This window comes from Pinus tabuliformis, chromosome 7, assembly GCF_031772625.1.
Source record: "Pinus tabuliformis cultivar Carrire ecotype Pingquan chromosome 7, CPIR1, whole genome shotgun sequence".
NCBI lineage: Eukaryota > Viridiplantae > Streptophyta > Pinopsida > Pinales > Pinaceae > Pinus > Pinus tabuliformis.
In genome coordinates, this window is record NC_142293.1 from 395,672,573 (window position 1) to 395,685,597 (window position 13,025).

Sequence of the window (13,025 nt, forward strand, 5' to 3'; positions counted from 1 at the left end):
ACAGTTCCCACACCAGAGGAGTATCAGAGAGGAAACGAAGGCAATGAAGAACACATTAGCCTAGGCTCAGACTCTGAAGGCGATTCAGAAGAGAGAGATTCTGAATCTGACAATTCGTTGGCCACTCCAATCAAGACGACTAGAGGACGGAAATCCAAGAAGAAACAGAGGGAGGAAGAAACTTACAAAGATGTCCTCCAGGGATCCCAAAAAACTCTCAAATCAATGATGAATACCAGATCTGGACGCAAAAGCAACAAGGCTCCAATGGGAGCCTCCTCTCCCCACAAAAGTAAATAATGAAATACGTCTCCTGGAACTGCAGAGGTTTAGGCAGCAGGTCGAAAGAGGAAGCCCTGAAAGATTTAGTGAGAATATACTCGCCTGAAATCCTCCTAATCCAGGAGACAAAGTTGGAGGATCTTTCCCTCCTCAAATCTAGTAAAACTTTTTGGAACAAAGGCCATGGAAAAGCGGTTAGCGCAAGAGGTGCCTCTGGTGGAATAGCCACCTTCTGGAACAGCACCATATATGACTTTATTCAAGAAAAAAGCAGCCCTCACTGGCTCTTCACTCAGCTACTTCACAAGGGTTCTGGTCAGCAAGTAAGTATGTTTAATGTTTATGCTCCTGTTTTGTCAAGTGAGAAAAAAATCTGCTGGAATTCGCTTCATACATTTCTTTTAGAGCAAAACCCCGAGAATATCATAATTGCAGGTGACCTCAATGTCACCCTTGATATTGATGAGAAAAAGGGAGGTTCCATTGTCAGGGATCCTGCCAGAGAATGGGTTGAAGACATAATGCTGGGCTGGGACCTGGAGGATATTAAACCTTCTTCAGGAAAATTCACTTGGTCCAATAAAAGAACAGGCCCCAATCATATTGCTGCCCGTCTGGACAGATTTCTTGTCCATTCTTCCTTCCTAACCAGCGGTCTTATGGCATCCTCTAAAATTCTCCCAAATCTCACTTCTGATCATAAGCCAATTCTTCTCGAACTTTCTCTTGACTGCAATCTTGGCCCCATCCCTTTCCGGTTCAGCCCTTTGTGGATCCAGCAAGAAGGCTTTCAAGATGTGGTCTCCGACTCTTGGAATAGGCCCGTCCATGGCTCTCCTTTCTTTGTGTGGGAAGAGAAAATCAGGATTCTAAAAAGAAATCTAAAAGACTGGGCTAAAAGACTGCAAACCCCCACATCCAAAAGAAAAGAAAATACAAATAAGCTTGCTGCTCATCAAATAGAAATGGAGCAAAACCCTGTTTCTCAAGGTATGCTACTAAAAGAAGTTGAGCTCCAAAAAGAGGTTCATAGATCAAGCAGGGAGGAGGAAGAGTTTTGGCGGCAGAAGTCTAGGATGCTCTGGCTGAAATCCGGCGATAAGAACACCAGCTTCTTTCATAAGCAAGCGGAAGCCCGAAAGAACTTCAAATCAGTCTCAGAGATCCAACACCAGAATACTGTGATCAAGGATTTCGAAGGCATCAAGAGAGCTGCATACTCCTTCTTCCAAGACCTGTATTCGGCTCCTGAAGATCCAGATATTGATCCCCAATCTTATCCGTTCAATTTAATTCCCAATTGTGTCAAGGAATCGGATAACGATATGCTGACAGCCCCGATCAGTATGGAAGAGCTTGAGGAGGCACTGAATAATATGGAGCCCGATAAAGCCCCAGGGCCAGATGGGTTCTCTGTCAGGTTCTTTCTGACTTGCTGGCCAATAATCAAAAAAGATCTTCTGAGGATGGTCAGAAAATCCCAGAATTGTGTAAAGATAGGTGGTGGCATCAACTCAGCCTTCCTTGCTCTGATCCCAAAAGAGAAAGGCGCCTCTGACTTTAGCAGATTTAGGCCAATATCTTTGTGTAATTCCAGCTATAAATTGGTCTCCAAAATAATAGCCAACAGGCTGAAAAACATCTTGCCAGACATCATCCCTGAAAATCAAGGCGGATTCATAAAAGGCAGAAAGATTTTGGATAATATTGTGCTGGTCCAAGAAGCCGTCCACTCTAGTTGCCAAAGAAAGGAGAAAGGCATGGTGATTAAGCTCGATTTGGCTAACGCATTTGACAGGGTGAGACATGAATTTCTGTTTGCAGTGATGAAGAAGCTAGGCTTTTCAACAAACTTCATCAACTGGGTGAAAGCCTGTATTGCCTCGCCTTGGATTGCGCCCTTGGTTAATGGTCGTTCTACTGATTTCTTCCAAGCTTCTAGGGGCCTGAGACAGGGATGCCCTTTGTCTCCGCTCCTATATGTTGTCCAAGCCTCGGTGTTAAGCTTCCAACTAGATCATAATCAGCAAATTCAAACACTTCCTGGCATCAGAACTACTCACAAGGTGAAAGACATTAATCATGCCCAATTTGCTGACGACACTCTGCTGCTTGGAGGAGCCAGCTTGATTTCTGCCAGACATTTCAAGAGGGAACTGGACATTTACAGGCTGATCTCGGGCAGCAAGATCAATTATAGAAAATGCTCCATCTATGGCTGGAACTGCTCGACTAAAGAACTGTCTGACATAGCAAGACTTTTAGAAATGGAAGGAATCCGAAATTGGGAGTCATTTAAATATCTCGGGATACCAATCTTCAAAATTAAGCCTAAAGTTGCTCACTGGCTGCCGCTGCTTGACAAAATAAAGAATAGAATCCAAGCCTGGGGTGCCTCATGGTTGAACAACGCAGGGAAACTCATCCTCATGAAATCGGTCCTAATAAGCATGCCTCTATTCCAAAACTCAATCCTCCTTGCCCCAAAAACCTTTCTTAGTAAGTTAGATAGCCTGTTGAGAAGATTTCTGTGGGAAGGTGGGAATAACAATGACAGAAGAATCCATTTAGTGAGCTGGGAAATTCTCAAGAGTCCATTTCAGGAAGGAGGCCTCCAGCTGCGCAATTTGGCTGCTCAAAATTTTGCTTTGGGAGCCAAGATCCTATGGAATTTAGTCTCTGGAAAAACTAGCTGGAGTAAAAGAGTTATTTGGAAGAAATACTTCCATGGGCAGCGATTGAGATGCCTGGATAATCCCCCAAGAACTCTAAAAGGTTCACCAATATTCAATCTTTGCAATGCGGCAAGGGAGCAATTCAGCCAACACCTATATTGGATCCCTGGCAATGGAAGGAAAATCAATATGTGGGATGATTCGATCTTGGGTGACCAACCAATGAAGCAGGTGAATGGTCTTGCAAACATTAAAGATTGGCTTCAGTCTCGTAATCTGCACACATTGTGGGACATTTCGAACTGGAAAGAAGCTCCTGACAGAACCTGGGATGGGTGGAATCTAGGGGAGATCCCCATAATGCTGCAGGGGGAAGCCTCTTTACTTCTAGATATGCTCCAAGGAAAATCTCCTTCAAAAGCCAATGCTAAAGACAAAAGAGGCTGGGGGTCCATATCTGGCCATTATACTGTTGCTGAAGGTTACAAAAGAATTATGGCTGCTCCCCATGTTCCTCCAAATCCGGCCCAATGGAAATTTATATGGGACTTTCCAGCTCTACCAAAAATAGACTTCTTCTGTTGGACCGTGGCACATCAAAGCATCCTCACCAGAGATAATTTGAGAAGAAGAGGAATGGAAGGACCTTCCAGATGTCCCCTCTGTAGATCTGATGAAGAAACTACCAATCATCTGTTGCTGCTATGCCCCTTTGCCCAAGAAGTCTGGAGGGGGGTGCTACTGTTAGAGCCCACTATCCTCGCTCTCCCAGACAACATTCCTGCCTTGTTCAGAACTTGGGCCAGCTTATCTCCCTTCTGTCTTAAAAACAAAAGTCTTCTCAAAACCAGCTGGATGTGGATCCCTAAGTTTATTTGTTGGAAATTATGGTTGGAAAGAAACAACAGAATTTTTCGAGAAGAAAGTTGCACTACAATAAGAGTTATCTCTAAAATAAAGGCTTTGTTGGGAGAAGCTCTGGAAGCCAACGCTACATCAAGGAATGAAACAAGATTGCTCATAGAAGAAGAGAATTGGTTTAAAGAATTAGTTCCAAAGCTAAAGGAAAGGCCCCCTCAATCTGTCCCCGCTCATTCCAGCTGGGAGATCAGGCTGGAAGAACAAGAGTTTATCAAGTGGAGATCGGCCTTGGAAGAGCATTGTTTATTCTTCGATGGGGCTTCTAAAGGAAACCCTGGGGTCGCTGGCAGTGGGGGAGTTCTATTGAGTCCTGGAGGCTTTCCGGAACTGAGATTCCATTGGGGTCTAGGAATTGAAACTAACAACAGAGCGGAGGCTTTGGCATTGTGGCAAGGGCTGACACAGGCGATCAAAAGAAATATCCTTTCTCTAGCAGTCTTCGGAGACTCAAGACTCATCATCCAGGCCATGCTTCGTCCTAAGAACTCTCACCAGGTTCAGTTAGCCTCTATCATTAGGAAAATCAGACTTCTGCTCCCTAAATTCAACAAAATATCTTTCTTTCATATCTTAAGGAACCTCAATTCCCTAGCTGATAATGAGGCCAACCTTGGTGTCCTCTGCTCTCGAAGATCCCTGGTAATAAACTCAACTGAATCATCTTGCTCAATTCCTTAAATTTCCAGCTCGACCCTCCATTCCTAATTGAAATAGGAGCTCTCTGTTAAATCAATCTTGTAACCAGACCACCCAAAGCTGAATCCAGTTTCCGAGTATGCTCTCTGTTATTTGATTTGTCTCTGTCTCCCCAGCGAATTTAAAGATTCCAAATGGGCGTATCCAAGCTCAGTTTCGATTTTCCTCTGTCTATCTCTTCTGCCGGATTGGACCAGAAACTTCAGAGCCGGTCTTCCCCGGGAAACAGCACTCTGCGTTGGCAATTCCAGTTGTGGAAGTCTTGTGCCAAGGAAGTCTGCTGAAACGGTTCATCACAGATTCGCAGGCAGCCCTTCTGAAGCGAAAATTGATACACAGTTAGCTCATGATCCGCTTGAGGACTTTGCAGGAGGCGTCATCTCATCTACAGCCTTCAACACGCAGAAGTAGTTTATCTCATCAGCTCAGAACCTCGATTTGACCTGCATTTCTCTCGGATTGGATCTGCATTTTCACATATTCCTCTGTTCTCTGTAATGGACTCTTCAGACTTGTAAAGCATGCGGTAGCTGGTTTACCGCCCATTTCAATATAACCGTTATTGTCCAAAAAAAAATAATGAATGTTTCTCTATTTTATACTTAATAAAAGAAAGACAAAAATCTCACTAAGAACCTAACAAGGATGAGACTTCCTTCAATAATAAGATCCTTGGGATCTTCTCCTTTCAGCTTCTTCTTAGTTTCTCCCCTTCTTTCAGCTATGTGAGCTTCACTTCCTTCCTTCCTTTGTTCACTTTAATTTTTGGAAAATACCTTTATAGTGTTCACACTAATTGCATCCAAAGCATTGAATCTTAGACATGTCTATCTTCTTCTTGGACTTCCGAACTTTCCTTTTCTCATCTTCTTGGTTCTTGCAATGAAGGATTGATATTTTTCATTTGATTTAGTATCATCCTTTTCCTTGATCCTATATTCTTCCAATATACATTGAGCCCATAATTCATCGAAGGGTGTAGTATCTTTCTTTGAGTAGATGCACATTGCAAAACTACTCCAATCATATGGAAAAGCATTTAATACATAGATAGTCATCTCAAAATCTATAACAATGTCCCCAAGCCCTTGCAACTAATCTCTTATTTGTGAGATATTCATTAGATAGGTGGTGATATATTCATCCTTTGATTTCCTTATTCTATATAATTGATTCGTTGAGGAAATATTTTGACCTTGTGTACTTATGGAGTACAACTTTACCAACTTGTCATACATAACCTTTGATGTATTCACATCAACAACAAATGGAAGAAGATTATCTTTAATGGATTCAAAAATGATCCTTTGCGCCCTTACTTCTCCCTTCTTGTACTTTGATAACTATTGAGCCTTCCCTTTGTTTAGTACAGTTATTTCTCCTAGGACATACTCCAAGACTTCATTTTCTATGAGTGTCAAGTCAATCATCTTCTTCCATACTAGGAAGTTTGTTGTTTTCCTTACAAAAAGTATCCATGTTATTTGTGTATTGGGACATAGAAAACAATATACCACTTAGTTTTCAATCAAAATTCATCCTTCTTGATGATTCCTCCAACTATATTGATGTTTTCAAGGCCTCCTAAGAGACTTCAAAGATACCCTAGAATGGTGATTTCTAGGATGCCTTCAAAACAGTTATCTTCAAACAGATTAAAAGAGAGACTTCAAGATATGCACTAAATATTCTTTATTAGATCTTATTCATTAAACAATTATCAAGTGCAAAAATAGTAAAGAGAATATAGACATAAATTAGGCTTCGAGCTAGGGAAAAACCCTCCAAGCGGAAAGACCAAAAAATTCTCTCTTATAGAATCTTCTTCAAATGAGAAAACCAAGACCCACACCCTAGAATAAGTCCTTCTGTAAGCACCAAGTCATCCCTCCAAGAAGCCCTTCCAATTAGGTCAGATATTTTCCTAAACAACAACCATCAATTATGCTCCAACCAGCTTCTAGCTTCATCCTGTATCTTCGATCCCAACTTCATCCTGTATCTTTTCATACATGTGAGAGTAAAATAGCCCAAAAACAGATATTTCTTTTCCTTCTTGACTTCTTTCCTTCTAGACCTTTTCACTTGCTTCCTCGATGTTTTCACCTTCATATTGAACTTATTCTTTAAAGAGATCGAATTGGTCTTCAAATGAGGTCGATGTTGCTTCTATTTATACACATTTAAGGGGTTCGAATTCCTTTTTGCAGGCTCAATTGTTCTTGGATGTTTCTAGGACTTTCTAGACTCAAAATAAATTCTTTTACAAGGTACATCTTGCTCAATTGGGTCTTATAATCATGGTATTGACTCTCTTAACTCATGATAATGAATCTTTTGACATAAAATACCCTAGAAGCATGAAGAACATGCTTTTACCTAGAAGACCATCAACAAGAAGCATGAAACCCATGCCCTAAAATAATAATCTTTCTTTATTGTTTTGCTTATTAGATAAGATATACATATTGCCATGAGTACAATGACAATTATGACAACCAAAACTAGTTATACTTTTCATCATTTCCTTGATATTGATTATTTTTTCCTCTTGTATCCCTTGTCTTCGTCACACTATTATGATATCTCCATGCATTGCTTTTAGTCCTCCATGTGCCTCCATACTAGTTGTCGCCTTCGTTCCATGTTGATCCATAGTCAGATTGTTGACGATCATGCCCTTTTCTTAATGATTGTTGTTTCTCTATATAGTGTGAGTGGTGATATACAATAACCTTAGCTATCAACGTTTCTTTCTTTAACTCTTTACCATGTAATTCTTTAGCTTCATCTTCATTTTTATGCCATTTGGATTTTTTTCAATTTCTACTATAGGATTTTCTTTGTATTCAACCTTAGGCTCTTCATATTATGTCTCAGTATGTACTACAATTCTTTTCTTTGTAGTGACTAAAAATATATATATGGCATTTTGGTCTTCTCTTTTTTGTACCAAAGCTTCATAAACTTTTTTGCACATTAGCATTGACTATACCAAGTCCATCCAAGGATATCCCAAAACAATATCCACATCAACCATATGTATGGCATAAAAATCTTAATGCAACATTATGTGTTTTGCCAATTATTTGCAAGTACATTAAATATTTTAGCCATATTAGCATTAATAATATTATGTTTGCAAGTAGGGTTAGGAGAAACAATGGCATTCTCTTATTAAATACATCCATAGACTCATAATATCAATTTTTTTATAAGAAAATAAATCTTTAGTGCTCTTCTTATCCCTTTTTATAGCAGGAGACCAATTATCTATTAAAAAAATCATATTCTTCATCTAAAAAATTCTTCTTCTTACTTTATTGAAGTGAATTCCACCATATTTTCACATAATTTTTTAAGTTCATATATACTCACAATCACCACATTAGTCAATATTTACACTTCATCCATTTTATGTATTCTTCAATAATATTCACCATCATATTTTCATGTGAATTACATGTTTCTTAAAAATCCAATAATAAAATTAGGGTTTTGAGAAAATCAATTATATTTAAAATAGTTTCTTTATGTAGTTGGGATTTGAGGTTGAAAAGGTAAAATGATTATAACTTTAGTTATATTTTTTGTATTGGCTACTATGACATAATTATGAGTTTCCATTACTTTAGTGAGTATATCGGCACTGGTTTGACTAAAATATGTGCACTCTATCAAAGATATCTAATTTTTGAAATCCATGAACGTATTAGACATAACAAAATTTAAAAAAGTATATAAATGTATTAGACATAACAAAATTTTAAAAAGTATATATATGTATGTATTGATTTTAAATAAATGATGTCTTTGCTTATTAGTCATTTTAGATGGGTTTTTTTTTAATTGGGTATTTTTATCTCAAGAAATTCATATCAAACTAGACTTTACAAATTTCAAATAGAAGGTCCAAAAACCAACATGAATGTTTCCATCAAAAATTAGCAAAAGAGAAAAACATTTCCCTACTTCGTGGCATAAAAAATTCTCACTTCATGCCCAAGAAGAGCTCTAATACCACTTGTAGTAAAAATTCAAAAATATAATAAATAATCTACTAAAAAACTTCCAAGATAAACCCATAATCACAAGGATATCAAAGATATTCACCACAAACACAAGAATATAGAGAGGCTATAAGGTAGTGTAACACAATTAAATACTCCGCATTGAAGGAATCCCTCTACAAGTTACGTTTGCTACAATACAATACAATCCAACACATTCCAATATAATGATACTCATGCATTTATACTATCTCATGAGTATCACTTGAGTCTTATGCCAATAACCCCTATTTTTTTCATTTTTCATTTTAATTACATAGTGCACCTATTAAATTATTATGACCACATTACATTCATTATTTCCTTGGATATCTCCCTCATTACGACACATTAACCTCCCTAGGTACATAACTTTATCTTTGTAATAAATTTTTAAATAAAATAAAATAAAATAAATCCACTATAAAAATTCCAAGATAAATTGTTAGACACCAAATCTATTCAAGATATTCACCATTAATAGCACACGAATATAAAGAAAAAAACTTTTAAAGTAGGATAACACCATCAAAAATTTCTTATGAACTACATAAGTCATGTGCTTTTATAAATAATAAAATTCAACACATATACAATATTATGATACTCATGTAATTATACATTTTCATGAGTATAGCTAAGGGTCTTATGTAAACTACCCCTTCCTCTTAATTACGTAGTGGGCCTATTTCATTATTATGACCACATTGTATTTATTATCCCTTTGTATGTCTCACTAAGTACAATATACTATACTTCTATATACATTACATAACTTTACTTGAGGACATTGTCTCCTATACTATACTTCTATGTACATTACATAACTTTACTTGAGGACATTGTCTCGAGTTGTGTGAAAACTTCAGACCTATTTATTGATTTAATAGGATTTGATATTAGAGAGGTTGCGAAACAAATCACCTACTCTAGGGCTGAAAGGGAAGTCTGATAAAAACTAGAGGAGGAAACTTAGGAGGTATTAAGAGGAACCAACTATTTGGGGGAAGAGGGGAGATGAGAATTCAAATCAGGTTGAGAATTTTTATCCCAATTATTTCTTCTTTATTTCTCATTACTCTTTAATGGTTGTTGCTAGTCAATGTTGGGGTTCTTTTTATTTTGCACAAGATTTGACAAAGTGCATATTCATGACAAGATTTACATTTAATAGTGTAAATTATCAAACGAGAACTATACCAAGTACCATTTTTTTCAGGTAGCAAAAATTCATCTGATTTTGAAAAGTGTTGATTCATAATAAACTTTTTTTGGGAGGCATATTTTTGACCCTTTTCTTTCTTATGTATCAAGTATGAACATTTTTTATAGAATGTTAGTGATTTTCATGCTGATTTTGAAAAATGTTGATGCAACATCAACCCATTTTTTAGAGGGTTTATTTTTGATACTCTGAATTTTCTTATGTATCAAATATGAACATTTTTCTTAAAATATTAGTGATTTTCATGTTGATTTTGAAAAACATCAACATTTTTTTTCAAGGCATATTTTTGACACTTTAAATTTTCTTATGTATCAAGTATGAACATATTTTTTTAAATGTTAATAATTTTCGTATTGATTTTGAAAAGTGTTGATGCGACATCAACCCCTTTTCCAGAGGGCTTATTTTAAATTTTTTAATCTATTAAGTGTGGATAAATTTTTTTAATGTTGGCGATTTTCTTGCGGATTTTGAAAGTATCAACGTTTTTTTTTTAAAGCATATTTTTTACACTTTAAATTTTCTTATGTCCTAAGTATGCATAATTTTTTTAAAGAATGATTATTTAACCATTTTTTAAGTTGTCGTATTCTTCTTATTTTCATCCTAAGATGTTTGTTTTTACGGGTTTTCCAAACTTGTCATTTTTGTTTTTATTTACTATGTTTTTTTATAAAAAAAAATATATATATATATATATATATATATATATATATATATTTGCAAAGTTAAAAAATAATAATAACATTAATATTTTGAGGTTAGGATTTTTTATATATTTATATATCATTAATTAATACTTCAATATACACAAAATAATTATCATTAAAAAATAACAATTTTAAACACGACAAAAATTACACATTTTGCATATAGATATAATTTTAAAAAATATGTATTTTAGGAACTTTTCGCTAAAAATGACATGTTAAATAAAAGATTTTTATGAAAAAATTGAATAAAAAAAGTTGGAAAAATAGCAAATTTTATTAAAAAAAAATATGAATTTATATCCAAAGATGATGTCATTTGAATTTTGTTTATCCAAAAAAATAATTCATATAAAATTTTAAGTAAAAATAAGAAAGAAAAAAATGTTAAAAAAAAAAACATTTTTTAAGAAAAAAAAAATCATTAAAATATATATATATATATATATATATATATATATATTAAAAAAAAACCATACACAGGCCCCACTCAAGGCCCCCTCAGGCCCTGCCCAAGGGGCTCGAGGGGCCATGGGTCAGTGAGAGCAAGCTACTTGCAGCTCTGTGGGCCCCTTGGGCAGGCTTGGTTGATACAATCCTGCCCAAGGGGCCAAAGTGGGGGGCATTGTGTGCATCGCCACCCGCCCTCGCACGCGACCCCTTGGGCCCCCTAAGCGAGATTGTAAGTAGTGCTTTAGCAATAGGTATTGCATTAGCTCTTAGCATTAGTAGCATTGCGGTAGGTCAGCTAGCGAGTGTGAGTGATGGAAGGTCTATTGCTTGAGCGATGGCGGGATAGCATTGATGTTTGACGGGGATAGCTATCGATGGAAGCTTCGTAGGGGACAGGATAGAAGTGATAGGCTAGATCTATCTCGATCTATCAAGGCGTAACGTATTGATCTATATCGATCAAATCACTTTAGCTGGCCCAATCACTTTAGCTGGGATTACATGAAACAGAGAAGATCGGAGAAGAATAGGAGGGCAAGGAAGGAGGGCTTGCCTAATTCACTGCCTTACTCTATCCATCATAGCCGCTTGTCTTCTCCTTACTAGTTGAGTCTTCGTTGAGGAAGATCGAGTTCTAAAGAAGAGTCTGCATATCTCTTTGAGTAGGAAGGAGCTTGAGCTTGGGAGTTCTACTGTGTTTTTTTATATGTGTTGTGCTAGAATCCTCATATACTTCGGCCTTTTTGGTGCTAGAAACATCTAACACTTTGGCGCATGACCCACCAGGAAAGTGAGTTATTAGGTAAGTGAGTGAAAGTCATGGAAAAGATTTCCACTGCGCTATCTATTCTATAAGGAAGTGATGATCTCTAATATATCGGTAACTAGATATAATAGGATAATACGATGATTTATTGGTTGGGACAGATTTTGGAAAAACTTATCAATGTTGTTTCTTTATTACGCAAAACCTACGGTTGAGGGGGCGCATGCCAAGCCTACCCAAGGGAATTTTGTATTTTTTTTAATTTTAATTTATTTTAAATGTTTTTTATTTATTTATTTTGTATTTTTTTTATTTTTTTTTAATTTGAGTGGGACTACAACATCATACCAATATAGCACCTCGATCTTGGTGAATTGAACTGGGGACTTGACATCAAGAGTGCAGCTCCTTATTACTGTCTATCCAAGACCCTGTGGAGATTTTTTAAATTTAATTTTTTTTTATATACTAATTTTTTTATTGCTTTTTTATTTTGATTTCTTTTTATTATTTTTTTATTTTAATGATTTTTTTATTTTATTTGTTAATTTTTTAAATGTTTTTTTGGTTTAAATTGAGTTTAATTTTCATGTTTTATTTATTTTTTATTATTTTTTATTTTTTATTTTTTATTTTAAGGATTTTTTTATTTTAATTTTAATGCTTTATCTATTTTTTATGGTTTAAAAAGGGGTAGTGTTTTTAATTTTGTTTGTATTTTTTTATTGTGAGATTTGTTTTTATTTTTTTGTGTTAATTTAAAAAAAAAAAAAAAAAAAAATCTTAAAGATATTTTTTTGGAAATATTTTTTTTAATTTCTTTTTTATGTTTCTTTTTTTTAATAGTTTTTTGTTTAAATTTTTATCTTTTTGACTTAATTTTGTTGCTTTTAAGTTTCTTTTTGTGTTTTTTTATATAATTTTTTATATGTGATTACATTTCTTTTTGCGTTTTTTTATATAATTTTTGATATGTGATTTCTTTTCTTTTGATGTAATTTTTAATTATAAGAAGAGTTTCAGCGTAAATCACATGTAGAAAACCTTTGTCGACGCGTTTTGAACCAACTAGTGTGGTTCATCGTCAAGACAAGTTGAGGAGTCAGATCATGGCTGCACATTAAATAGGGAGAGCAGACCTTCCCAACAACTAGGTTAACTAGGTAAAGAGGGTTTTAGAAATTGTTCTTTCTCATTAAGTTAATTTATTTAGTTCCTTATTAATTTATTGAAACATTTAAAATT

The 13,025-nt window shown here is 35.5% G+C and overlaps 1 protein-coding gene across 1 annotated transcript; it reads left to right on the plus strand.

The window, feature by feature from the left end:
• Positions 1–299: 299 nt before the first annotated feature.
• LOC149247651 (uncharacterized) lies at positions 300–4,985 on the plus strand. Its single transcript, XM_089444851.1, has 3 exons — positions 300–1,702; positions 2,081–4,378; positions 4,691–4,985. The coding sequence occupies exons 1-3, from the start codon at positions 300–302 to the stop codon at positions 4,983–4,985; spliced, it is 3,996 nt and encodes a 1,331-aa protein (XP_089300977.1).
• Positions 4,986–13,025: the final 8,040 nt, after the last annotated feature.

What these genes read in the sequence shown, in the direction of transcription:
- LOC149247651 (XM_089444851.1), top strand. Translation starts at nt 300, where the DNA reads ATGAAATACGTCTCCTGGAACTGCAGAGGTTTAGGCAGCAGGTCGAAA. An exon ending in CCAGATGGGTTCTCTGTCAG is followed by an intron (nt 1,703 to 2,080) that starts GTTCTTTCTGAC and finishes CGCATTTGACAG; the next exon opens with GGTGAGACATGAATTTCTGT. An exon ending in AAGAACTCTCACCAGGTTCA is followed by an intron (nt 4,379 to 4,690) that starts GTTAGCCTCTAT and finishes CTGTCTCCCCAG; the next exon opens with CGAATTTAAAGATTCCAAAT.